Here is a 27456-nt window from a genome sequence, read left to right on the forward strand (position 1 = left end):
GTTGTGTCAGAGGTCTTGGGGTTGTACCAAGACCAAAATCCCTTACTAACTGTAATCTCACCTCTCTGTTTTCCAGATCTCATTCTTTTACCCTGCTCTGCTTCTTCAGAGTACAACTGAAAAAAATAAAAAAATAAAATGTTTTTAGAAAAGGACACATCATGTTATCCATGATGTGTAGGCTAATTTAAATGAGGAATATAACAGCATTTCAGATAGTTTTATAGATCAGATCATCATGTATTTTGTTCTGTTCATTCTGGTTTCACTCATTAGACAAATTTCATTTGGAAACACTGCTGTAATAGCAAACACTCAAAGGCCTCATTAAAAACTTGTTCATTAAGAATGTAACAGTTGTAAGAATCAGTTCTCCCCTTTAGGTCTCTCCGGCCCCATGTTACTCTGTTCCACACTCTATATTAAAGTTGTAAATTAGTTTTTCTATGTGACTTTTTATGTGTTTTAACTGCACTGCCATTGAGGTCAGGTCTGTTTTGTAGAAATGATAATGATAAAAGATAAGATTTCACACATCAGTTCTATTAAAAAAAAAAAGAAAGCAAAAGATGGTCTTAACCCTGTGAGCCCGTACGTATCATATATGATACCCACATTTCTGGGACTCATTGCATCACCATCAAGCATAAACTTTGCATTTAACCCTTTTAGATGAACTCTTATGCTCGTATACTGACTCCTGGTAGACACTCCTCACTTTTCTAAATGTTTTGACATGTGTGATACAAACAAAAAATATACTTAGAATTTTTTTTTTTTTTTTTTTTTTTTTTTACATTTTGTCAAAGGGACAAATAAAGAGTTCATATTTGAAAAATTAGAATTTTCTGACCATTCTTTCATAGTTCAGGTCTCACAGGGTTAAATCTAGTGTGAGTGTTCATCAGCATACATTTCCATTTCATGTCTGATGTTTTTTCATACCAGTGAAACTGATTGCATTTGTGTTTCTACCAGACCGAAGATGTCTTTAAAGAGACGGCTGCTGTCTATGCTGTTGTGCTGTGTTTACTGTGTGGCCTCGCTCTTCTGCCTCCACCCAAACCGCAACAACTGCTTCTCTGTTGGAAGCCGGTGAGTCTGTGTTTGTGTGTGTGTGTGTGTGTGTGTGTGTGTGTGTGTGTGTGTGTGTGTGTGTGTATTAAATTTGAACAAATATTTAAGAACTTATGACTGACTGACTGACTGATGTTTTAAACATCTCATCATATTGTACTTCGGGGAAATTAGAGTTATTTCTCCTCCGGGAATTGCCACTGTAACTTGGTGAAGGGGTTTGTGGGGTGCACCTGGTGGCCAGGCCTTGATCCAAGAGGCCCAATCAGCCATAGCCTGAAAAAATGACATGTGGCTGCCACCCTCTGGACCCCACGACCTCCAGGGAGAGGAACTGGGATTGGGTGCTATGTAAGCTGGGTGGCAGGCAAGGGCGAGCATCTAGGTTTACCGATCCCTGGAGCCATAGTTGGTGTGGGAGGTGAAGCGTTACCAACCAGATATAGGACTCACTTCCACACACAGCACTGGCTTTGGAACCAAACTCCTGCAGAGGGGCTGGACAGTCCTTTTCTGGAGTTGCCCGGGGTGTGAGCACCCAAGTGTTGCTGTGTTAGATTTCTCCCTGGAGAACAAGAGAGTTGCCTCTGTACAAGTAAATAAGAAGATATGAGAGACTGAAATGATTTACCTCTGTAAGGTGTCTGGACTCATTCTTGTAGATAGGGTGAGGAGCTCAGATGTGTGGGGGACAACGCATGTCTCCTTTGCGTTGAAAGGAGAGTTTCAGAGCCAGTACACTCCTGTATTGTGCATGCTGGTTTACTCATACTGTTTATTGACACGACTGCTCTTTTGGCCCGTCACTCAGTATTCTCTCTTGTCCATCTCTGCTGCTCTTTCCCATATGTCACTCTCCCAATTCCCTTATCTTTTCACCCCTTACTCTCACTTGTTTTCCCCTCCCTTAGGAATCTGGTGTCAGTCGTCCAGCAGCTTTACCAGCGTGTCATTCGCCTCCTGCGCACCACTCTGTGATCCACTGTGCTTTTTCTGTTTGAACCAAAAATCCACAACCTATCCTGTCACTGTGGTGGTTCTGGCTGCTGTGGCTGTTTTCAAACATGCACTCCAGAAGTGCATTGCCAATTAAAAAAAAAAAAGAAGAAACACAGGAAGAGGAATGGTGTTGCATGACTCTTGGACTGTGGAGTTTCCATCAGTTCAGTATTCTCTGCAGTGGGCCCCCTGCCCCGATCTTCTCACTGCTGCATTTCTCTGACTGTATTTTAGCTGGAGAAGAGAAGAATCTCTAAAATGTCTATTTTTCTACTGATGAAGGTTAAAGTGGATATTTGCTGTGTCAAGTGCCAGTGTGGTGGAAAGGACATTAAGAGTCCTCTTCTAAATGCATTTTGAGGGTTCACTGGATCCTTGGCTGCTCTGCTGATTACTGCACATGCTGAAGAATGAAGACTGAAGAAACAGGTCAGAAAGAGATTTGAGGATTATATGATATGATCCAAAATGTAGTTGACTCAGCACTAGCAACAGTTAGATGCTCAACCAGTTAAGGGTTAGCTAGGGTCAGAAACATACTATGACACACCATGTGATCAGAGTTGATAGCTAATCTGCCAGCATCCATGTGCTTTTGTGACACATGAACACAAAACCCATGGCCACATAACAGGACCCCACCCAGACCCTGTTAGAATGAATAAAAGTTGGACTACATTACTGGGAACCAACAGGATCTGTGAGGGTCTACTCTGAAGTACAGAAACTGCATTGTAACACATAGGTTGTGCTTTGCAAATATGTAGAGCAGCTGTACATGAGACATGAGCATCAGAGAAGGCAGCTTCCCTTTAAAGTTAACAAGGCTGCACATGAAACTGACAAATTAGGTCAAAGCATGCAGACTGGCCTCAATGACAGGATGAGAAAAAAACCCTCAGCACTTTTTTTTTAAGTTTAGGCAACCAAAACTCTTTGAGGGTTGGTTACATACAGTGTTTTCTTACTTACTTACAGTGGTTGCATGCAGATAACATTGTTTTGGCTTTATTTATGAAGGTGTTGTGACATCTCTGGGATTTGTGCCTCTACGCTAATAACAATGGAGGTGAATGGGATTCAGTTTCTGGGGCCCAAAGCAATGAAAACTTATTATTTAATATAATATTTATGATTTAAAGAATCCAGCAGCAAAGAGTTTTTCAAAATACTTGTCCCTGTTACTCTGGATAACCCAACTATTTTTTGGATGAAAACAGTTTCAACAAAACTTTTCACTCTGAGCTTACAGTGACAATGCTTGACAATGCTTATCAGGAAAACATATACACATATAAACACTTTTAGTGGAAGAGGTGATCACAGATATCATTTCATTTGGAATGTTTGAGTGAAGTGAATGGGCTATGATATTCTGTGCTGCCTGAATAGATGTTGTACGTGTTGTGGTAGACAACTTTACCTTTGCACACTTTTGTATGAACTGAGTGACTGTGTTACCCCCCCTAGAGGATTAAGTAGTCAGCATCAGATGTTAAAACTAGGATGTTTGGCTAAATAAATGAAATTTAGAAAAATCTTGTGGCATTTGAACGGTGGTGAATACATGGTGTAAACACTGGCATATGACAATTATCCACTGATATTTTAGATTGACTGCAATAGCAATTTACCTTAAATAGAAAAGACAAAATTGTTTTGTTTTTTTTAAAGCAAGCTTTTATTTTGAAATCCCCCTGTGTTTCTGTGGTTATGAGAGTGCCCAACCCAGTCTGTCCTTTTGCAAGAATATGCTGCATTCAAGGTCTGTGGGAATAAAGCCATCAAATTACCTCAAACATGTACTTGTGGACAAAGGGGCAATACTCTGCAGAAACGTGATTTTGGCTTCTGAATTAAACTTATATAATTTAAAGGAGATGTTAAGAAATGACACTTGGGTTTTAAGTCATAGTAACCACCATGAAACTGAAGCAGGGCATACTGGAGGGAATATGAGATACTTTAGGGGAAATCAGTGTTTCCTTTTCTTGAGAATAAACAATGTTCCTCATTAAAAGATGTAATGTCAATTGTCATCTTTTAGGTGCACATATCTAAAACTTCCTGTTTATATTCTACCTTCTCTGATATAGAGTGGATAAAACATATTGGTGTGACACAATGCAATTCAACAGCAACACAAACTACACTCTTGAAAAGTATCATTAAACTTGAGGCAACATCTCCTTAAAACAGTTTCACTGAAAACTACACATTATAACCTTGTGTACAGTGCCCAGTCCTACATCTTAATGTGAAAGGTGTTTTCAGACAGGTGTCCCCGGCTTTCTACGAAACAATTTAAATTATTTAACATTTAAATAATTTATTTGTTTCTACAAAACAAACAAATTATTTAAATGTTAAATAAGGGAGGCACATTCATTCTGCTGCATGCCAGTGACCCCAAACATACATTCAGAGTCATAAAGAAGTAAGCAACAAGAATGAAGAATCCTGCAACAGATGGCCTGCCATGGTCTATTTCCAAGTGTAGTTATGTGATTCTAATTTAGCGCATCAATCTATTTATTTATTTTTTATTAGGTTGTTAACATCTTTTTACACCATATTAATGACCCTCATGACCTTCTTTCAAACAAGGGAGGTCATCTACAGAGGATTTTATTTTGAAAATCTTAACGGATATCCTGTTTGTATCATATCTGGTGAACTTGGCGTTAGCTGAAATGGGAAGCTAATAGCAGGCGAGAAGTTTTCTGCTTGCACTTTACCAAAGTCAGGCCACGTACATGTATTAAATAATGGAAACCCAAGTCAAATAGCAGGTCGCGACACCGACACCGCAGGCACGTGACGTTTCGGCTGAATGTAACGGTAACTAGTTGCTAATCGGTAACCTCGGTAACAAGCGGGCTAGTAATTTCCAGAAGTGTTAGCTGACTAGCTGTTAGCCTAGCCGGTGCCATCTGCTCCGAGCTAACAGTTGGCAAGGCCATCTCTGTGATTAAGACTATTACACTTGGTGGTTTTATGTTGTTAAAACTGCACATCATAACAATTAGGGTCATTTATACTTCGTTAATTTTGTATTGATTAAATGCGGTAACGGTAATAAATAACTTTAATTCTCGTGACACTGTTGCTGTCGCTGTCACTCATGGTTTGCCCCCCACCGACACACCAGCCAATTGAATCATTGAAACGTTTGATTGACAGAACTCACAGCCAATAGAAACCCCGCAACAAATATGATGGCTCTCTTGGCGTTGTTCGACACAGCGGGCGTCTCTTTCCGGCGCAGTATGCTGGGATGCTGATGCTGAGGAGCCTCGTTGATCTGTAGCATCATTAGATCTCAATGTTTCTCGACATGTTGTATGGTCTGAGGTTGCATCACTGTGTTGACCTCTGTCTGGGCGGCCTACTCTTGTTTTTAGCGGGGCTGCAGCAGGTGGAAGCTGCCGCCGCCGCCGCGGAGATGACCAACTTGAACTGGAAACCGTTCATCTACGGAGGCATGGCCTCGATTGTCGCAGAATTCGGTACGTGATGCACCACAACATGCAGCCGCTGACCGTCATGTATGTTATTGGGTTTATACGCTATTATGTTATTGCAATACATGCTTTTATGCAAATAGTCTTTAATGTTCCCAGAATTTGCAGCCATAGGAAAATTCTGCACCAGCAGCTGCTGAGTGGTGGCAGTGCTGGCTTCAAAATAGGAATGATGCATCCAGCTGAATAAATATCCAAGCTGTATGGTGCACATTGTATGTATTGTAATGCAGCTGCATATGCACACAATTCATAAACAATACATCAGTCAGGTTGTTTGTTAATTTCCTCGGTGCTCACTTTATAATTTTCACAATACACAATAATCTGTTTCACCATAGCATTTACCCCAGTAGTTAGCCCCATTTTGCATTGCTTAGGTTTTAATATTACATTATTTAGATCATCCACTGTATGATTTAAAAAAAAAAAAGATACTTAATCTTTTTTTTCTGTTGTGACTCTCCTGTCTAGTCGAGGACATCATCCAAAATTTAAAAGTTTACCAGCTGTTTTTGTATAAATTAATGTTGCTGTCTGTTATTTTGTCATATTTTCTTGTGCCATACAAATTGAGAAAGAAAATATGACATTTTCAGTAGCTGGATAGGGGTGGCAACAGTTCTTCTTTTTCTTTTTCTTGTTCTTACTATTATTATTTTATCTTGAATCCACAGGGACATTTCCCATTGACCTGACTAAGACCCGGCTACAGGTCCAGGGCCAGTCCCAGTACACAGAGGTACGCTACAAAGGCATGTTCCACGCCCTCTTCAGGATCGGCAGAGAAGAGGGCATCCGAGCGCTATATTCTGGGTATGGAACAACTTTATAAGGCTCTCAGGACACAGCACATTCTGTTTATACCCACTGTTTTGGCATTGCTGCAGATTTTTTGAGACCAGACCAAGTCCATGCCATGTTCATACCCATTGTGACAATTTTATATTCACCTAAAAATGACCAAATCTAAATGAGATGGACAAGAACTTTTTTCCCCCTCAGTTGTTTATGAGCCTGTTGTTATGTACAGTACTTTATTTAAATGTAATTGGTCAGTCAAGAAAAATCCCATAGTCCCACTCAATCAAACACTAAGTGCAGATGAATTACTGTTGTAATTACTGAACTATTACTATTTTGGTATCACTGATATGGATGCGGGTGGCATTAATGTTGCTTACAGCACAGCCGCAGTCTTATGGTGGGAATAAAATGGACGGACTGCGCATTAATTGCATTACTTTCATAATAGGGTTGATTCAGTTGGCACAACATGGGTTGTTCCTGCACAGTCTGTTCTGTGCCACTTTACCAGATAACTCCTGCCTTTGCTGAGGACACATCTGCTTAAAGCCTTGGAAACTATCATTAGAATTTCCTTAGAATTTCTGCCCCAGGGACCCTCAGTTCCAGGAAGGTGAATACGGTCTCCAGCTGCTTTCACACATGCACTACAAGCCTGAACTTATCTAGACAGTACCTAGAGGAGCTGTAAATGTGAACCCAAATGTCTGAATCAGTTGAACCGAACATTAAATGGACTTCACCCTGTCAGCTCCGTTGTACAAAGTCGGTGTACTGTCCGATTGAGCCGATGTGAGAATAGAGCAGGGAATTGTCCAGAGAATTCACAGTGAGGGAGCGGATGTGTTGATAATGTTTCTATCCTGCCAACCTCAAGCTCTACCCAGTCACCACCATCGCCTAAACCAAACAGAATATTTCCAATAGGTGAGAACATGGACAGTCTCTGGTTGTGTGCAACATGTGTGAACGAGCCACTCCAGATAATGTCCTGGAGTTCATATGTGAAAACAGATTCAGATATCTTCCTGTCTGAATCCAGATGAGCTTTCGGTTAAACCCTAATGTGCTGTTAAGTAATTCTCGTTACTTCTTGCTACATGTTTGTGATTTTCTCCATGCCGCTGCAAACAGCATGTGTTCAGTACAGTATGCAGTAATGAGCTTTGCACAGTGTTACGCTTTGTGGGTGGTTGAACTGTGACGTTGCCGAATCCAACTGCAGATTTGAAAGAAGCCCGGTGGGACAGAAAATGTATTCCATTTTGAAACAGGCGGAGAAGGAGCTGTTTGACTTTTAAAGCAGTGGGTGTGATTCACTGAGTGCTTTTTTTGTCTTTAGTTATTATGGTTCATCTGTGCTTTTGAGTAATAGACAGTACACCTGAGTTTCAGCTTCTCAGTGAAGCTGAAATTTTAGGGATTTTGCATCTTAAGCCACATGAAAAAAAAAACGCGGCGAGGAAAGTAAATGATAAGCGCTCCCTCCTCTCCTGCACCTGCGTTCAGTTTACCCGCAGGGTAAAGGTTAATAAACATAGCGTACCTCTCTTCTCAGGATTTCACCTGCTCTGTTGAGACAAGCTTCTTATGGGACGATCAAGATAGGAACCTACAACTCTCTGAAGAGGCTGTTTGTCAGTCGTCCAGAAGGTGGGTGTCACTGTTTACTTCTGCCTCTTAAAATCCTGTGTCCTGTCTTCTTCCTTTCTGCTAACCTGTTTTATAAACTCAACTTAAGGGTCTAAACTGCCAACATGGAAGTAGTAGTATCTTTGTCATTCACAGCTTACAGTTACTTAGTGTCACGGAATTCTTGAAAGCATTTTCGAACCACAAGATAATGTTTTGTAAAAACATTCACAGGCAATCAGTTGAGCTCGGCAGATGGCCCAGCAGGGAACTATGGGAGGCGATTTGAATGGTATTGACAGCGTGCAGCTGTATATTAAATTTAGATTCATATTTGCATTGCTGTTCCCTGACTCGTTTAAGGCTCATTCAGGCTCATGTAAAGTATGTTTGGATCATAAGCATAATAAGCCCTGACCCAACTCAGCCTGGAGTTAGAGTAAAACACTGGCAGCAGTAGCAGCTAAGTCATTTTCGTAAATTTACATTTTAGCCTGTTAACTGATGGTGTTATCCAGAGTGAAGCATATAAAGATTATGGCTGAATATATTTCACTCCCTTGACAAGAAGCCATTAATACAGAGCTGAAAGTTAGAAGTAAAATCCCAGACGCAGTGCACCTTTGATTGATGGCTCTATGGTGCAGTGAAGGTGGCAGATGAGTCTCAGCAGTGTGATATAATACCTTTATTCTACATAAGCTGACATAATGAATGACTTTAAATGAATGCATCACAGCATGGGTATGGCAATTTAGAGGATTATATAGATTTTAGAATACGGCTTCACGGAATAAATTTTAACTGCGGGTAACTGATGAAAACGGAAACAGGTTTGGAGCTAATCATCAGGACAGACTAAAGCACAATCCGAGCAAATATTTAAGTGTAAGAGTACATCTAGTCAAAGTATTTCAAGTAAGCATACCTTATTTATAGATATTATTAAACTCATCAGAGTACCAGAGTCACACATTTAAAGTCAACCTCACTGTAGTTTCTAATGTGGTTCTTAAAAACTTCAGCAAATCTTTGTTGGCATATTTCTAAACTGTAGAAGTCTCTGAGGCAGATGAACCAAAATGTTTATTTGGGATCCTGCTTGTGTTTCATTCTGCTGCTGCTGCTTCTATCGCAGATTCTCTCATTTCTTTTCCACCTGTTTGGACTCAAAACATTTTTCGTGCCTCAGACGGCACAAACCCCTTGCAGGCCTTCTCTGCTCTTTGTTTGTGTTGGGACAATTTGCATGCATGTTGGGTGTTTTGACGGTAGATTGCTTCTGTTTACAAAGCAGTACAAAATGGTTGGCCACGGTTGCGATCAAGAGAATCTTCCTTTGGGAACCAATAAAGTGAAATTAGATTAATTGTACCATCTGAATCAGAATTGGTATGGTAAATAATGTGGGATCAATGCACAAACACATGAAGTACACAGCAATTTACCCTGGTCATATTGGTGCAGTATTTGTGCAGCAGCAATACTGTCTGTGTCTTTCAGTTTTTTGCGGTACACTGCACATCCAGCAAAAAAAAAAAAAAAAAGGTTGGATGTGTCGTGACAACCTATCTTGACCTGTCTGGAAACGGAGTGATTGTGTGAACCTGCCGGCACTAATTTGCAAGCTAAATAAGAGGCAAAGGGCTCCCAGGAAGGAAGGAAGGAAGGGATGGAGAGGGAATAGCTGAGACAGAAGGAGACAGGGAAGGGAAGGGGCAGGGTAGAATTAGAGAGTGAGTCAGGTTACACTCCCAGCGCAGCTGTGGGTGCTCTCTCCGATGTGCTTTTCAACCTGCTATCGGACAAAGATCTAGTATTTTATAAACAGTCTGAAGCACAAAATTGTGTTAGTTTCATTGACGTGTAAGTAAACAGATCTTAAATCATTTTAAACACAGTCAGGATACTTGATACCAAGGAATATGAAGATGCCACCTTTAACACGATGACAAAAACAATTAATCAAGAAAATAATCACCAGATTAATCGATAATGAAAATAATCATTAAATGTGGCCCTTTTCTTTCCATGAATCATAGCTGTGTAATTGGTGATGTTTGTAGATAGATTTATTAGTTTCTGTGAATCGTGCCCTTGCTCCAACACAGTGCCTGTATTTAAACACTATTGGGGCAGAAATAGGATGGGTACAGCAACAGAGGGGAAAGTCCTGAAAACCTGAGGGTGGTTCAGTTGTTGTCAGTTTTCAGGAGCTCAGACGATCAGCTCATGCTCTGTGTTGACAGATGCAGAGAGCCACTTCAGTTATCAGCCAAAATGGGTTTCCACTATATTTATCAGCCATCGGCTGGTGCCAGCGCGTTTCTGAGACCTGCAGGAGGTTTGTGACCACAGGCTCGCTCTCTTCCTTTATTCCCTCTCTGTCTGCTTTTTTATTTGTCATCTCTCTTTTCTCACTGACTGGATCCTCCTTTATCTGGCCCTGCCTTTCAGAGTTTCCTTCCACTTTGCTTGTCTTTCGTCCTTCCTCTCTTTCTGCGTCTCTCAATGTTTAATGGCCGATTAGTGTAGATAAGCTAGAAAATATGAATAATGGATTAGATCAGCGTAGGAGAACTGAGTGATTAGAGGGAAGGACAGAGTGATGTTTATATGTGAGGATTTTTGTAAAAAGTTCAACATTTTGGAAAATACACATATTTTCCCATTTTTCATAGTTGTGTGTATCAGGTGAGTGTTTTCTGCTACAGCAAACAGTACAAGTCTAAGTGTGTGTGTGTAACTGTGGTGTGTTTATATTAAGATCTTTGTCATGCTGTTTAAAGTTTGTATTAAACTGATTGGCAGCAGAAATTCTGCACAACACACCCAGTCCCACTGTTTTCTTCTGCATCTACAGTTTGTGTGTTGGCTCCAATAAACCAGGGTAGATGTCTCATGCTTCCAGTGTACTTGAAAATATTAATGATTCTGAATCTAAAGAGAGAAAGGGGTTTGAGGGGAAGGGAAACTAATGAAGGGATGAAGATTTCACAGTGTGTGTGTGTGTGTGTGTTGATTGTTTGCCTTTCCACTCTGCATGCCCTGTGCCACGATGGAGCCACTGTGTTTTGAATGCTTGTTTTGATACAGGCTTGGGTTTGCCCTGTGGTTGTGGTGGGATCGAAACGCCCGTTCCCCTGCCCAAAAAATGAGCGGCGCGAGGACCGCCACACTAACTGTTGGTCAGATTGATCAAGGATAACTGTAACTATTGTTCTAAACTCAATCCATTATTATTTTGTCTCCTCCTCCTCCTCCTTTTTCCTGACTTTACTGTAGACACCATACTGGGTTACTACTAATGAGATCCACCACTTTCTAACACTGACAGACTCTGCCGAGGCTAATCGCTAACAGTGGTTTCTGTTCACGTAAAGCCAATGCTCAGTGTGTGCAGTCTCTCCAAAACAGCACTTTCACATAATTTACAGAGTTTGTTTTGATCTGCTTGGAGACCCACACATGTGGAATTTGACATGTAAGTTAAAACAGTTTGAAGGTCCATGGAATCTAGCTTTGTGGTCAGCCACTTATTCTGATCATAGTAGAGTCAACTCCACCCATGTGGTGCTCTGAGTGATTAAAGCAAACGTGAACGGCTGTTTGCAGACATTAAATTAGACATAATGATATCTGACAACAATAATCTATGGCTCACATACTGTGTTCTTGTATGAAGCTCAAGTTGAAGTCATATCAATATTAAAAATGATCGCTTCTCTGTAAGACATTAAAAACTTTATCATCGTTTGTGTTTACATCTTAAATCTAAAGCTTAGCTTGGATCACACAGGAAAAAGGTCCGCTCTTAACGTGTCACTTTCAACACACACTAAACTGTGTCTTGTTTGGGTCAGCGCAGACAAACAAACAAAAAGCTTTACAGTTCCTGTAATAATCACAGCCTGAGTGATACTGGATTTTACTGGTACTGATGTCAGTATTTCAAAGTTTCCAGAAGATTTAGTGGCACAGGCTGACGATGATGATGACGACGACGCCGTCGTGCATTGCTTCCTCCCAGTGGTTTGTCTGCATGAGGACTCGACCAGTCAGAACTGTATTGGCAAAATCCGTTATTTATATAGTCAACCCAGAGTACAGAGTATTATTCATACTATGTGAAAGTATTAAGGTAATATGATCATCACCACAAACTAGACACTGTCTATTCTATTATTTTCAGACGTAGATAACAACAGTTTCGAAAATGTTTTTACCAAAGGTAAATTAGCTTCAGAGCGTGTACATAAATGTTTTGTCCCAAACAAGATCACCTAGTGTCCCTGAAAGTGACACACGGTTTCTTAAAGTGGAGAGTCTGCATAGTAATTTTATGATCTATGGGAATGATTTACTGTCCCTCTACACAGCTATACATAGTAAATAATAGTCAGTCTTGACTGCATTGTGTTTGTGTGCTTTTTGCTTTTTGTGTTAATATAATTTCTTGTGTCTTTTCCAACAGATGAGACCATGGTCATCAACGTCTTCTGTGGTGTCGTGTCTGGAGTCCTGTCCTCGTCTCTGGCCAACCCCACTGACGTCCTCAAGGTGATTCTTAATGCTGGGGACAGGGTTTAGACTGGAATATCTTAAAACAGTTCTTACTGAAGCGTTCATTAAACAGCAGTTAAAGACCAGCTCTGTCACCCACAGTCTTAACCGTGCATCCAAATTTTAGATTCTTTTCAGATCTAATCAGCTTTTTATGTTTCCATTATTTCCTACTTTACAGGCTTAATGTGTCCGAGTTGCACTGACACAGGATACTGACTCTGTATCAGCACTAAGCAGACATACACCTATTTTTATGAATCAGGAGGGAAAAAAGGGTTTATTTGAACATTGTTTGTGTGTCTGTATTTGTTCCAGATCAGAATGCAGGCACAGGGCAGTCTGCTCCAAGGCAGCATGATGTCCAATTTCATCAACATCTACCAGACAGAGGGCACCAGAGGGCTGTGGAGAGTGAGTGCTCGGTTACTCTGTGTGGGGCTGTGGATGTGCCTTATGTATTAAGAGTGATGGACACTGTGCCAGTAACAGCTGTGATGGAACTGAGAACTAAGTGAACACAGTTAGTTTTTCATTTAATTAGCAGCTGTTTGTTGTTTCCAGCTTTACAGATCAAGCCAGTAAAACTTTCTCACTTTCTGGCATAAAGTTAGACGAGAAGGTTCACACCACTCTCCTCTGTTTTTGTTAAATATGAAGCAATAGGAAGTTACAGCCAGCAGCTTGTCAACTTTGCACAAAGACTGGAAACCAGGTCAAACAAGGTTCATCCAGCAGGAACAGAGATTGGTCCAGGACATGTTTAGCCAGGTTATAAACGATAAATAACTCTAACTATATCTAAAGCTAAATATAACATGAGCTTGTTGCATGTTGACTCAGCTCTATACAATGAGTTGCACTGCATTACTGTTAAACAATCAGACTGACTTCCTTCATCCTCCTTTTCCTCAGGGTGTCATTCCCACAGCGCAGCGAGCAGCCATTGTCGTCGGGGTGGAACTTCCTGTCTATGACATAACAAAAAAGCACCTGCTTCGCTCGGGCCTCATGGGAGACACCATCTTGGCACATTTCATGTAAGTTTTGACCATAAAGAACGTCTTCGAAGAGTATTTTAGCCCTGATGAAAACTGCACTGGTGTACATTTGACTTGTGAATGAAGCTCCACAGCTTCGGACTGGTGCGTTAACCTCGGCCCGTGTCTTTGTGTGTGGACAGTTCCAGTTTCACGTGTGGCTTGGCGGGGGCACTGGCCTCCAACCCTGTAGACGTGGTCCGAACGCGTATGATGAACCAGCGAGTTCTGTCGGGAAGCCCCATGTACAAAGGAACGCTGGACGGAGTGATGCAGACATGGAAGAATGAGGGCTTCTTCGCTCTCTATAAGGGATTCTGGCCAAACTGGCTGCGACTGGGGCCTTGGAACATCATCGTATCCTTTAAAACCTACAGATTTCCCTCACAAGGGGGAAAACAGAAACAGAATTCCATGTCTGAAATGTCTGATCTCTTCTGGTCGCTCATATTTCAGAGCTTGTGTCGGTCCACAGAGCAGCTCTGAGTTGTGATGTGAATCATGAAGTTTTCCTTAACACGCTTCCTCAGTTCTTCATCACCTTTGAGCAGCTGAAGAAGCTCCCGTTTTAACACCAGCAGGAAGTGGGACTTTGCCGGCCTGCCAGACTGTGTCAGGGATAAGTGGAGTGTGAGCACGGCAGCACCTGGAGTTTTGACCCCGTATTTTCACACTCCCATCTACCCACGCTCATCAAAACCTTATACTGATTTTTTTTTTTTTTTTTTTTTTTTACAGTGTTTTATTTATTGTCACTGTTTTGTTTTTTCATGCAGTTTGAAAGACTGTTGCTTTGATGATTACTCTCACCCTCAATCACCTTTGACACTCCCATGGCAGCTAAATGTCTGCTGGTAGCTGAAGACTGAAGTTTTGGAAGACTAGGTTTGTGTCCTTGAGCTGATGAGAAAGACGAAGTTTACCACTGTGGATTGGGTGAGTGGAAACTTGTGAGCCTTCGTATAAAAAAAAAAAAAAAGACAAATACTGGTGAATGTTTGCTCAGGACACACTCACTCAGAGATCTGGAAAAACATGGGAAATTAATTTATTAACATGCGAAGGCATCACAGAATGTCAGTTCAGACACGCATGACGTTGCAGTTTGTTCAGTTTAGGGTAAAGAAGAAAAGAATATAAAATTTAAACCTGAATGATGTGTAGGAGGCCTACATTTTAAGGGTATAGGCACTGCATGCTGTGCTAGGAGAATAGCTCAGATTTATCTGTTGAATGTTAAGGAATTGCATGGAAGAGTAGTACAAAGGACAAACTGACTGTTACAGGTAGTTACTGTACTCTATGACAACTGCACAGAAGGATTTAAGACAGAGTTCACACTGAAAGAGTGGAGGAAATGCTCTTCTGCAGCTCTTCAGATGAGTTAGGGTTTGTGTTACGACCCAGGGATGTGTTATGACCTTTGCTTTTGAAAGGCGTCAGAAATTTTACACTGCGGTTTTAATCTTTCAGTGGGTTCAGTGGTGAGAAAATTCCCCCAAAACATGATTTTCTATAATAATCCATTAATCTAAAGCTGGAAAAAACAGACTTTTTTCTATTAATGTTTCTATTAATATTCTATTGTTTTTTTTTTGCTGGGGCACATTAAAAGATAAACTGTTGACATCTGTGATCTTAAAGAAAACAATCAGAAATCTGAACCAAAGCCGCTAACGAGAAAAGGGAGACACTTTTGCTGTCTTATTCGTTCACAACCAAAACTAAACTAAATCTTTTTTTAATTTACATTTTTTGGTTAAGGAAATGTTAAATCCAGATTAGTCACTCCTGTTGAAGTTTTTTTTAGTATATTTTTTCTGTAGAGTTTTTCTGTTTCGCTCACCTCCGGTCTGCTGCATTAGGGGGTAATGAGCTGTGGTTTGCTGCCATATGTCATTGTTGACCCAGAAGACAACAATCCAGTACACAGTGTAAATGGCTGTACAGACATTCACTCACAGAGGTGGATGTATTTTATCTTTGGCATGTCCAGATGTACGTACGATGCCTTGTTGCGCTATTTTAACTGTTGTGTCTCTCGTTTGAGGTGAAGTCGTTGCATGAATGGAAAAGAGGCAGCTGGTGTAGATAGGAAGTGGAAGAGAGGGCCTTTGTGCCAAATGTGTTTCTGCCAAACGGGGTTGAATGTATTTGCAGGTGAATTCTTCTTGTTTTGGTTTTGTTTTCAGCTCCTCTGGGGCCTTGTAAAATGTACTTTGCAGGAGAAGCTCAGTGCTGGAAAGAATTTGAAAGTCAGCGTCTTGTTTGAAAACAATAACGTATATTTTTTTTAATGAATCACATTATCTAAACTCAGCCTGTGTAAAACAAACCAAACGCATTTCTTTAATAACTTGTATTTCTTATTATTTACGGGAGCCCAGAACTTGTATCTTAACAATAGTCACGAGAAATGCTCTGGATTATTTGCAAATACAATTTTTCCCTTGTTTGACTTGGTCAGTGAAGGAGTGTATCTTCCACCACAGGTGACCTCACCCTTTCATCCACCCAAACCTTTTTGCTTTATGTCAAACGTAATATTTTCATTTTGGATTTTTAGTATTTGATTTGTTTTAAAAGCTGAAGGTATGCCCCCCCCCCCCACTCAACTATTGCTCATCCTCGTGACGGCGTTTTTTAAAGTGGTCAGTCAAAGGGCGTTCATCGGGGGCAGCCATTTTCCTGTGGCTGTACATCTTTGATCAGATGTGTGTCTCAAAACTGTCTTGAGACAGACAAGTCCGTAATCTTCTGTTGTAATGACGCAAACTTGGTGAATTATATATTGTAACTGACGCACATTGAAAATATGCTATAATCCATAACTTCAGCAGCACTTCTGCGTGTCTGCTGCTGTGGGACATGATACTGGTTGATTATTTATATTCCCCAGTCTGTACTGCTGTTGGGCTTGTTGTATTTGAGCAATAGATTGTGAACTAGCTTGACTCCATCTTGGTCATATTTCATCCATACTTCTGTTTTGCCTTCTTCATGGGTCAGTATGTTCCAGTCTAAACTCTGTCTCTTTTTAACACCATCACCGTCTTCTAGGTGCTTTCTTATTATTTTTTTCCAGCGATTAGCTGTTACTCCAATTTCCATTTCATTGTGCGACAGTCGAGTTTTATTTGTTTGCATTTAAGTGTACTTCATTTAGTCATTTTTCCAGTGTTTCCAGTGCAGCATACTCAAACCGTCGGTATAAGACAACGTTACACGGCGTGCAGTTTGGACACGGCTCAGAACTGTTCTGGTTTTAGAGGCCACGTTAGGTTTTGAGTGTGTGTTGGACTCCTGTGGACAGATTGCTGGAAAGTGTGTGTGTGTCAGGCGTTCGCAGTGTGTGTCTGCCTTTCTGATGAAGATGCTTTAATACAGTCCTGGAGTCCTGGGAGACTTGCACTGTTACAGCCTTACACTTTACAATTATCACCTGTTAGTAATGTTATTCTGTGAGGATGTTGCTTCGTGTCCACATTGACTGAGTGTTTTTTTCTCCATCATTTCAGATTGTACTTACAGTCGTCAGTTTTGAAGTTAACATGTTAAAATCCGGTTTCCATACAGGTCAGTGCAGTTGTGGGGAGATGTGTTCTGTTACCTCAGCAGTCATGCTTTCCTGAGCCATTTAAACTGTCTGCCAACAGTTTTTCATTTCAGTTCCTGTGAACTGTGTGCAGAGGGATTCCGATGAGGTTTCTGTGAAGTTTAATCAGCTTGTCGATTAACAATTAAGCATCAGCTGAGTTTAAGGTGAGTAAAAATCAGCTCCTAATGTAGATATTCAGTGTGTGAGTGCAGGGTCAGTCTGACTGCAGGGCTTAATTGAAAGAATAGGTTCAGGACTCAGGCTGAGGTCAGAGGTCAGGCGGAGATGCAGCTAATATTTGGGTAAGGCTGTTATAGATAATACAGATGCGTCTGAATACACATTTTTTTGCCTTTGGTTTCGGTTCCATCCACAGTGAAGCAACTGCCAGTGCTTTAAAATGCTGAGATTACATTAGATGACATTAGTCAGCCATGTTCTGTTTTCAAGAGATGGAAGAAAGAGAGACGTGACTGTTTTTGTAGTGTTTTTAGTTCTAGAACGATCAGTTGATCAGCATGGACAGAATATTATGTATTGCCAACAATTTCATTTATCAAGCAAAAATGCTGCTTTTATTTGATTTCTATCATAGTAAATTTAATATCTTTGAATTTCAGACAATTTAATCAACATATTAATAATAAAAAAAAACAGAAAAAACAATAATGAAAATAGTGATTATCTCTGATTTGACAGCAAATGGCAACGTGTGGATGGAAACCTTTAAAAAAAAATGAAGCGCTTTCAGATTTATACATATTAATGTTGACATCAGTGAACATGTCTGTTTGTCAATAAAGTTGCCACACAAGTTACAAAGAGGGAAGGTGATTTTCAGATTTTGAACGCTGCTGAAATGCAGTGAAAACTGATTATTTTCAGCTCGTTGTGTTGAACCGAGGATTGAAAATACAAAAGAATACACAAGTCTCAAAACTGTCAGTGAAGCTGGTTCTAAAATTGCTTTTATGCTAACCAGCGACTTGCTTTGTGTGTCCCTTCTCACATTGTTGTGAATGTAAATGTGGTACTTGGTCTGGTCATGTACCTATTAATGGAAACCGTCTAACTAAACAACAAAGCTAAGTCAGGAAGGCCTGCACAGGAGCACAGTGGCAGCCTCAGCTCTAAGGGATTCAAATGAAAGTCCTGTAGTTAAACTCAGTGATTGTTTGTGTTGTACAAATTGTTCTGGCAAATTGATTTTAGAGCCGTTTTTGGGAATTGCTTTTTGTTTTAAGCTTATGCAGAGTTTTATCTGTTTTCCGATTATCTGAAAGTGAGTTCTGCTTCTATGTTTGATTTTGACCTTCTATTTATTTGACTGTGTTCAGTGAGCCTGAATACAGTTCAGCTGATGCTGCTTTCCATTCCTGCTTTGATTCCTTTAAAAACTATTTAACGCTCACGCTGGCTTTTTTTTTTGTGTGTGTTATAATTTGAACTGTTATCAAGTGCTCTGAGTTGACCACATTAACAGCTATTCACTTATTTGCCTAGTTATTCATTCCCTCCGCTGCCATTCAGTGTTCACAGTGAACAAACTGAGTTTCGTTAATGTGTACAGCACGTAGCAGAACACAATCTGAACTAAAGAGAAGAACAGCATATTTTAATGTATTTACTTGTCTGTAAACACAGAGCGACTCCAGTTCTTTGACCGAGCAGTGTCCTAAATTATTCTCTGAGGAAAAAGCTCAACATTTTGGGAAAAGTGCTTTAAACAAAAGTGTGGTTTAATGGGGAGATATGTGCTGTAACAGTTCCTTTGTGAATTTCCTTTGGAAGGAATCAAATTCACAAATAATATCTCAGTTAAGAGGGAACCCATAGTGTGGCCTGATTTTAGCTGAAACTTTGTTGAGTGTAAACTGATTTGTCTCCACAGCTTTAGTCACACATCAGCCGTGCGTAAAATGTGTTGGCAGCTAATAAACAATACTAGCTTCGAGCATTGGGATAAGATGGGATTTTTCCCCAGCTGAAAGCTCCGGAAAAGCCTGGAAAGCAGACCTTGAGTTGAGATTATTCTGGCAGACTAATAGCTGTGGTTTAGTTTTATCACCAGTTTGAATGAGAGAGTCATCACAGTGTTTAGATCCAAACACAAAACTGCTCCGTGGCTCTCGTCATCGAACACGAGCTTATTTTAAGAAAACGTGGGTTTTTGGGCAGAGAGAGGACCATGCGGAACTTTTTCCTTTTCTTCTGCTTCATAAACAAACTGATTACGAAAGAGAGTTTATGAAAGAGAGATTGTGATTAATAGAAAGAGTCAGAAAATAGTTCAGGAACCTCTGCAAAATGTTTTTTCCCTCTACCTGTGTGCCATGTGATTGTTTTTTAAGGTTTCATCTTTAAACGCTTTTAATCAGTAGACTTCTCAGTATAAGGTGTGGTATTTTCTTTTGTTTTACCTCAAAGCGTCTGATTTTTCACAACCGAAACACCTTTCCCTTCAAAGTTGGCCCAGTCTGTTTCTCTGCCTGTAACTGGCCCAGGTCTGTTAGCATTTTGTTTTCCCAGCTTGAGCGCTGTTTCTTTTTCTCATGTTGAACTAATCTCACATACCTTTACACTGATCGAATGAAGAAGATATTCGCCATTAATTTAGTGTTGGATTCTAGCCAGTCGGCATCATTCCGCCTGATCAGAGCAGAAAAACAGCCTGAAAACCTGTAGATTGATTGAAATTTTGTCTCTCGACGTTTAAGTTATGGTTTGCTTGTTCACTGATAACTTTATTAATGAATTCCTCATTTAAAGGCCAAAGTAGTGCACCCTTTGTTCTTCGTGTCCCACTTTCATCAAAATGCTTTTTCAGAGGCTTGTGGAAATTGCTAACTGACAAATCCTCATCTGTGTGGCAGCCTGACAGGATAAGAACATCTATAAATATTTTTGTAAATTTTCTCGTCACTTCCACTGATCATTTGCACTTTGGTGGCTGCTCAGCTTGTACCATTACTCTCTATAACCTTTTCGCTTGTTTACTTGATGAATTTCTATGGTGGAAGTTTTAAGTGGAGAGTACTTTTTTATTTTTCTTTGACAGAATGGGTTTGGCTTTATATAAATTCAGTGTTCACTCAAATAAAATATATGCTGTGATTGTTTCTGCATCACTTTATTTCTTCTTGCTGGTACGGTTTTAAAATCTAATAACAATATGGAAGTCTGGGAGCTCAGAGTAGGAATTTTTAAAAGTTTTGGTGAGTCGGGGAAAAGAAATTCAAAGCTTTTACCAACTTATCCATGACAGACAGTAGTGTAGTGTCTGCATGTCTCCCCAGGATGAAGCAGTTGAATGGAAAGATACCTTTCCCTAAGCAATATGCTTTTTCTCCCTAAAACTTTTTTTTTTCCAAACATTGAAATGCAGAGAAATACAAAGATAGTCAATCTACGTGACGCAGGGACGGTGTGAAAAATAAATAATAGAGCTGCAATCATCTTTTCATATCCATTATGGTTTCTCACATTCTAGAAGCTGGAACATCTAAATGTTTGTCTTAGCTTTTAGTTTAAATTTATATCTCTTCTACGCCGTGGTTTAAATGTCTCTCACAAACTGCAGCCACAAAAATTAGTTTGAGTTGAGTTGAAATTCAACAACAAAATTCGACCACCAAGTAGGACTACTCAGGTTCATCATATTGGACAGTGTCTCTTTTATTTTGTGTCCCTCCTGTATGTCCAGGTAACCAATAAAGTCTTATCTTGCAGATGAACAAAGACTTCTGAAGACGTGTTCCCCTTGAGTCTACATGTATGTCACAGCTGAATGGCTACAGACCAAACTCAGAGGAGGAGCAGTCCATCAGCGTAGCGAGAGTGCGTCAGCTGAGGTGACAGTGTGAAAACATTTTCATTTTTTGTCAATTGACTAATTATTTCAGGTCTAACAATTAAAAATAATCCCCCAAAAAAGGAAAACATCAAATGTGTCAAGAAAAGTCGTTTAAAACTGTATTTTTTGTAAACGTATTTTTGACTATTTACTTACATATAATTAAAAAAGACATTCATTGAGAAAGTCAAATACTTGAGGAAATAATTGGCAGATTAAATCAAGACGATGTTTTTATTTATATTATGGGATTGTGGGAGAAACTGGAGCACCCAGAGAAAACCCACATCAACACGGGGGAAACGTGCAACGTCCTCACAGAGAGTGAAGGCAGGGGATCAGACCCTCGCTTGGCTGTAAGGCAATGTGAGCCTGTACATGTACGGGGGAGTATTGGCGGGGTGGGGGGTATTGGCTGGGGGTGGGGGGTATTGTTTGGGGGTGGGTTAATTAGTTAGAACCTGGACTTACACCTGAATGGCTTCATAATAACTTTGCCCACAGATGAGAAAAACCTAGCGATGGCGTTCTTCTTCTTTGGAGTCAGTTGATTCTTCAAGGCCTGGATAATGAGTTTGTCAGCCGGACAGTACTCTGATGTCACGGCTTTGAGAAGCACATCTGCAGAGCCAAGCGTCCGACACAGGTCTTGGAAAAGAGCCTTGTAGATCCTCTTGAGTGTTCGCTGGTCTGACCTCACAACACTGTCGGCGAGCTCAATCTCTTGCAGTGCCTTACGTGTCAGATTGGTGACGATGATGTTTAAATCTACTTGCCGCAGTGTCGCAGGCGTGGCCTTCTCTGTGGCACACAATAGCAACCCTGTAAACACCGTGAAAACCAGGCTGTGCTTTGGATCATCTTCTGGCGCTGCTGCTGACCTACAGTTGTCAGAAGAAACGTCTCTGACGTCGCTGTCACGCGGGTCGCATGTGTAGTTGTTGCTCTCGGAAGGTAACTCCTGGTCGTAGTACTCAACATCTGTACTCCTGTAGTCTGAGGAATCGTCACCGGAGGTCGGGTCGGGTGCCCAGAGATCCCGGTCGTCTTCGTGCTGCACTTGATTTCCATCCGCGAAATAAAGACGACTTAAATCAGTGATCTCTGTCAGTATAGCCATTACTTCTTTGTGCAAAGTAATATATGTAACGTTACACAGACCCTTCTCTATGACCTGCCGCTGTTTGTTTTGTCCTTTGGGCTCAATGCGTTGGTTATAGCTGCTGGTGAGCTCAGGGATCGTGAGCTCGAGCAAGCACTGGCATTTCCCTTGGTGAAAGCATTGTAGTGAACTGGAAACTAGTTCAACCATGCACTGAACAGTATTAAAATTGATACAGTTACAGTCGTAAGTCCTTAAACTCAAATTTGAACGGTTGGAGTTAAGTCTCACAGCTATGCGATAGTTGACTCTCTCCGCCACCTCTCTTGCAACCAATCGGCAAAACATGTCTAAGCTCTTGCAAGGAATTATCTTTGAGGCGTTTGACGAGTAAGTGAAACAGACTGGAATGATGTTTCTGAGGTCTGTCAGGAGATAATTTTCATCTATACCAAAGAAACAATGCTCAGGGGACACATGCGAATATATCGACTGGACTTTACTGTGCCATTCTGAGACAATAAGTTTAATAGAGTCCAAGATTTGTGCCGATGTCATATTAGCAAGGTCCTCACATAACTGAAACATTAAATGCCGACTCCGAAAAGTGTGATTGCCAGATTCTATCACTGAGCTGTGATGTGTAGTTAATATCCTGATGTATGACTCGATCCATATCATCCTTGGTTTAAGATGCGGAAATGTCACCTGAGCCCAAACTTCAGACTTAACTGTATCCATGGTGACTGGCCCTCTGGCCTTCTGTCAAGATGTTTCTCACTTTGTCTTTTACAATGCAGAATCAGTTCGCATCGAATCTGCCCTCCTGTCACTGTTGTTCAGGTACAACGATCACCCTGTGGAAGTCCTGCACTTATAGCCTTGACATCTATGACGTCATAATGGCGTCACGGCCACAACCAGATTGGCTTTGATCGCTTCTAAGAAAGTGACGCCATAGTTTGTTTGTTTGTTTTGTTTTTTCGGTTGCCAAGCAATGACGTGGGGCGCAGCGAGTGAAGAGTGACTGAATTGACTGAATTCTTTGTATCCGCGTAGATCTGGATGTAACCGTAGCGACTCTGTGTTAAAGTGTGAATTTAAAAAAAAGTAAACTCCTTAGCTTTGTTTTTCCTCTCCCACCTTGTTTCTATGCAACTGACACTTTGTGGACATACGAGTCTTCGGTCTTCACAAGGCGGTGTCCCCGGGATGTGTGGGGTGCGCAGAGAGTGCCCAGTGCCGGATCCCAGTGCGCTCAGACACGACCGGAAAACATGAATTTAGCTCATTTAATGAACTTTTTGTTAAGTCTAAACACACAGCACCCCAAATACGCTTCCGGGAGAGGAGACTGAAAGTCCTATCAGTGTGCAGCCTACATGGCGTGTGCAAAGTTATTTTGGAGAGAGAAATTTATCTATGCATTTTACCTAGGACTACCCACAATACCCCTGCTAACAAGGCAGAATTCAGAGGTAATAAGGTTTGGAGATCTGCTTAACATATTCCAGTATAGTTTATTTAAAATATTCCAAATCATCTTCCTTTATAAATGTCTCACTCTCAATCTCACAAGAAGCCAAGAAGAACAGAAAACAAAAGGCTATTTGTTGGCAAAATTAAATCAAACTGATTTCACTCAAACCAGAGTTAAATTACTTCTACATGGGCATATAACTGTGAAACGTGTGAACTTTAACAGTTAACTCTTTAACCTTTTGTTTTTGCAGTGATGTGGGCAAAGTGACCCTCTAATGTTTCCCCTGCTGGGACTTTAGAGAGTAATTTGGTGTCTGTAGACCATATGACATGGTCCCTAATTTCTTCACATGTGGGACATTTCAAAACCAAAATGCTGAAGCCAAGCACACACACACACACAAATAGAGAGAGAGAGTCATTAAGTCAACCAGCTTCAGGTGTGCCAGCTTGTCACACAGCTGACCTGTGGTTTCAGTAAAAACCACATGAGAAACTAAGGAGGGAGTGACTCTTTTATTATCTGATGTACTGAGGTTTCCGCTCCTGAACAAGCTGCTGCTTCATACAGTTTTATATAGTTGTAGATGTCCAGGCTTTGTTATTTATTGATGTAGCAGCATCAGAAATCAAAGCTGAGTTCTCTCTTGAGCTCCAGCAGCAAATATGTTTGCTTGAGTTTTCTGGCTTCCAGTTTGTCTTTCTAGTTTTATTTGTTATCTTTTGCTTTTCTGTAACAGTAGGATCAACCTACACGTTTTACTGTTTGAGGAGGTTTTTAACAGTACAGATTTGAATTCGCTAAGCCTGATTGGGTTTATTTAACTAGAGGTTAGAGAGAGAGAGAGAGTGTGTATGTGTGTGTGTGTGTAGCCATGAAGGAAGAGATTGCTGCTGCTGTGTTCTTTGTGGCTCGGCTGGTGAAGAGATATGGCTGTCTGGATAATGACAGTAGGGAGCGGTTCGCTGCTGCCCTCACCTCTGTTCTGTTTGAGAACTACAAGAACCACTGGCACCCGAAAGCACCCACCAAGGGACAGGCTTACAGGTCAGTAAACATTTTAGAAGATAGGAAGTTTTAGTTTTAGTTAAATCTGGACAAATGAAACCAAAACCACAACAATACTAGAGGCAAGAGAGAAAGCTGAGTTGAAATTAAAGGAGACATTGCACATTTGCAGGTGGTGAAGGTAGAAGAAGTCTTCTGATCTAAAGTTGCTCAGGCAGAGTTGTTTCATGCTCTGTGTGTTTCAGGTGTCTGCGTATGAACCGTGTACAGCTGCAGGACCCGGTGCTGCAGCAGGCCTGTGAGCGCAGTGTTGTGCGGTACGAGGATCTGGGCCTTCCCCAGGAGCTGACGGTGTGGGTTGACCCTGGAGAGGTGTCCTGCAGGTCAGGCCACTTCACTCTGCGGCTGATGGTTATGAATGTGAACCTGAAAACTGAAGCTCTTCTTTGGTTCTATGACGGAAAAAAATTTAGTTAATATCCCTCAGATTGAGTGTAAACTTTGTCTTGGACAGACCTGCTTGTTTCAAATTTCATATCATGCATAGCTTCAAAAGTCAATGTGAGCTTCATGTTTTTTCATTAAGCATCAGCTAATCTTTGCCCTTACACTAACACTGTGCTCTATTATCTTACTCCTTCAACTTCTCTAAAACAGACTTGTAAAATAAATGTTAAATCAAAAAAAGAATGTGTTTGTAGTTAGGGAAGGAAATGTTTTATTTATTTCTGCAACAAATTGTTTTTGTTGAATTTTTTTTTTGTCTTTCCCACTCCTTGCAGGTACGGTGAACATAGCACTCCATTCTGCGTCTCCGTGGTGGACAGTTGCCGGCGTGGAGATGGAGAATTTTCCCGCCGAATCCATGATGCTGTGGAGCGGGCAAGCCTTGACGTCCAATCGGGAAGCTCTTCAGATGAGGAGGATGGGGGCGGAGACAACTGCATGAGCAGCAGCAGTAGCAGCAGCAGCAGCAGCAGTAGTAGTAGTAGCAGCAGCAGCAGCAGCAGCAGCAGCAATGGCGGCCTATCAGCTCTCTGTCCTACTCCAAATCCACCCACCATCCCTGAACCCAAAACCATCCCAACTGTCAGCAACCCCAACAGCGTCTACCGGGTAGGTTGAACACTTAAGGGAATAATGCCACAGTCTTTTGGAAACCTTAATCATACGATAGTTACCATGCACAGAAACTGTACAGAGAAAAAAAAAATAAAACTGGACATTACCTGGAGTCTAGCAAATCAGGCATCAATGTTGTTGCCTGGTGATACGGTTGTGCATCTGGGAATCAATCTTATGTTTTAGGTCTCTATAATAGTGATATAGATGAGAACTGACAGACAGATTACCTGGTAAAACTGTCTTATCTGTTTTCTTTATTTATTGGTTTATTTAAAGTGACAACGCTCATTAATATGTAAATTGTAAGGTACAATACTGTCCTCTAACCCTCTGCTCCTCTCGTCCTCAGTTCAGTGAGTTTTCTCCCGGTGCCCCTCAGACCTGGCTGAGGGAGAAGCGGAAGGCCTTTGCTGGGGATTCATTCCCACCTCACGCTCCTCCAGCTGGAGGTCCAACCTCCCAGTTCTCTGGCCAGAAGGGGTTCAAGTCCTATCGAGCCACATTTACCTTCACTGGGCCTCGTGTTGACAAGTACCACTGGGTCAGCAAATCCCGATCCTAGAGAAAGCCGTGCCTTCAACCTAGAACCAGAATTGGGTTGCTGCTCAGGACAGGAGCTGTGATGCTGGATCAAAGCACCGTGTGCAGGGAAAAAAAGTGTCAGGACAGTTTAAATATCTTTAAAGGATAAGAGTTTATTATTCATACATGATTTAAAGTAATAATGTAATGCTGTTTAAGCAAATTTTTAAACTTTGAAATCAAGTATTTTAACTAAACCCTCCCTTCTAAATGTTTTTAAACTAAAATTAAAGTAAGTGTGAATAAAGTAACATTGAACTGTCATTGAAAAGAAATAAATGCGTCTGTGTCAGCTCTGGTTATTGTACAGTGTTTTCTCCATTTCATGTTTTGGCCCATCTTTTGAAATCAGGATACTCCTGACTAAATTTGAATTAACTGATCATGAATTTCTTCAAGCCAAAAGCAAAACAGAGCTTTACAATCAACAAACAACTTTAATCCTGCAGAACAATGACGTAGGATAAAATCATTACAAATAATTGTAGCCACATAATATTGCTGCTATCCTGACCAGGACTCTTATATAGAACAGATCTTTTCATTTCAGTGAGGAACTTTCTTGGTTAAATAAAATGAGTGATTTAACTCCTTTTCCTAAGCAGCTGTGTGTGTGGTGGTGGTTGTACTGGTAGTGTAGTTAGTGATTGGTGTGTAGGAACAATCAGCTAACAACACTGCCTGCACAGCAACCCCAATCACAGTCACCATTAAGAACCAATTAAAGTACAGTAAATACTGAGCGATGAAAGTGTGAAAAATACAGATTTAACGTTGCTTGTTTTTGCGCGATGGCTTCAACTTTAAATTACACTGAGAGACTGGAGCGTCTGGTCAGGACGGTTGGACCCAGCTGACCATCTTCATGCTGGAGTGAAGAGAAACGTTATAGAAAATCTAAAAATGCAACTGTGCTCTTACCTGTGGTCGCTGCAGTTCTCACCACTCTGTTCACAAGTGACCACTGCTGGAGAAACACAACAGTATCCACAGCTACACTTTACCGTGTGTGTGTGTGCGTGCGTGCGTGCGTGCCTGTGTGCCCATCTCAGGTCCTGCCTCA

The 27456-nt window shown here is 41.0% G+C and overlaps 2 protein-coding genes across 5 annotated transcripts; both read left to right on the top strand.

Moving 5' to 3' along the window:
* Positions 1–4759: 4759 nt before the first annotated feature.
* On the top strand, positions 4760–20354 carry slc25a14 (solute carrier family 25 member 14). Of its 3 annotated transcripts, none has more exons than XM_041051098.1 (9): positions 4760–4917; positions 5481–5585; positions 6278–6416; positions 7966–8060; positions 12514–12599; positions 12921–13016; positions 13518–13642; positions 13786–13999; positions 14173–20354. In XM_041051098.1, exons 2-9 carry the CDS (start codon positions 5522–5524, stop codon positions 14212–14214), a joined length of 861 nt encoding a protein of 286 aa, XP_040907032.1. In that variant the 5' UTR covers positions 4760–4917; positions 5481–5521; the 3' UTR covers positions 14215–20354. The 3 variants fall into 3 exon arrangements, with proteins under 3 accessions (XP_040907032.1, XP_040907033.1, XP_040907031.1); XM_041051099.1 differs by having other exon boundaries at positions 4761–4889; XM_041051097.1 differs by lacking the exon at positions 4760–4917 and having other exon boundaries at positions 4952–5585.
* A 657-nt stretch (positions 20355–21011) lies between these two features.
* btg4 (B-cell translocation gene 4) lies at positions 21012–26900 on the top strand. 2 transcript variants are annotated; one of them, XM_041051657.1, is made up of 4 exons: positions 21012–21091; positions 24932–25069; positions 25469–25802; positions 26161–26900. In XM_041051657.1, the coding sequence occupies exons 1-4, from the start codon at positions 21015–21017 to the stop codon at positions 26371–26373; spliced, it is 762 nt and encodes a 253-aa protein (XP_040907591.1). In that variant the 5' UTR covers positions 21012–21014; the 3' UTR covers positions 26374–26900. The 2 variants fall into 2 exon arrangements, with proteins under 2 accessions (XP_040907591.1, XP_040907590.1); XM_041051656.1 differs by lacking the exon at positions 21012–21091 and adding an exon at positions 24114–24725.
* Positions 26901–27456: the final 556 nt, after the last annotated feature.

Source organism: Toxotes jaculatrix, chromosome 12 (assembly GCF_017976425.1).
Source record: "Toxotes jaculatrix isolate fToxJac2 chromosome 12, fToxJac2.pri, whole genome shotgun sequence".
In the NCBI taxonomy this organism is placed as follows: domain Eukaryota; kingdom Metazoa; phylum Chordata; class Actinopteri; family Toxotidae; genus Toxotes; species Toxotes jaculatrix.

What these genes read in the sequence shown, in the direction of transcription:
- slc25a14 (XM_041051097.1), top strand. Translation starts at nt 5,402, where the DNA reads ATGTTTCTCGACATGTTGTATGGTCTGAGGTTGCATCACTGTGTTGAC. An exon ending in GTTTGTCAGTCGTCCAGAAG is followed by an intron (nt 8,061 to 12,513) that starts GTGGGTGTCACT and finishes CTTTTCCAACAG; the next exon opens with ATGAGACCATGGTCATCAAC. An exon ending in ACCCCACTGACGTCCTCAAG is followed by an intron (nt 12,600 to 12,920) that starts GTGATTCTTAAT and finishes TATTTGTTCCAG; the next exon opens with ATCAGAATGCAGGCACAGGG.
- btg4 (XM_041051656.1), top strand. Translation starts at nt 24,553, where the DNA reads ATGAAGGAAGAGATTGCTGCTGCTGTGTTCTTTGTGGCTCGGCTGGTG. An exon ending in ACCAAGGGACAGGCTTACAG is followed by an intron (nt 24,726 to 24,931) that starts GTCAGTAAACAT and finishes TGTGTGTTTCAG; the next exon opens with GTGTCTGCGTATGAACCGTG. An exon ending in ACCCCAACAGCGTCTACCGG is followed by an intron (nt 25,803 to 26,160) that starts GTAGGTTGAACA and finishes TCTCGTCCTCAG; the next exon opens with TTCAGTGAGTTTTCTCCCGG.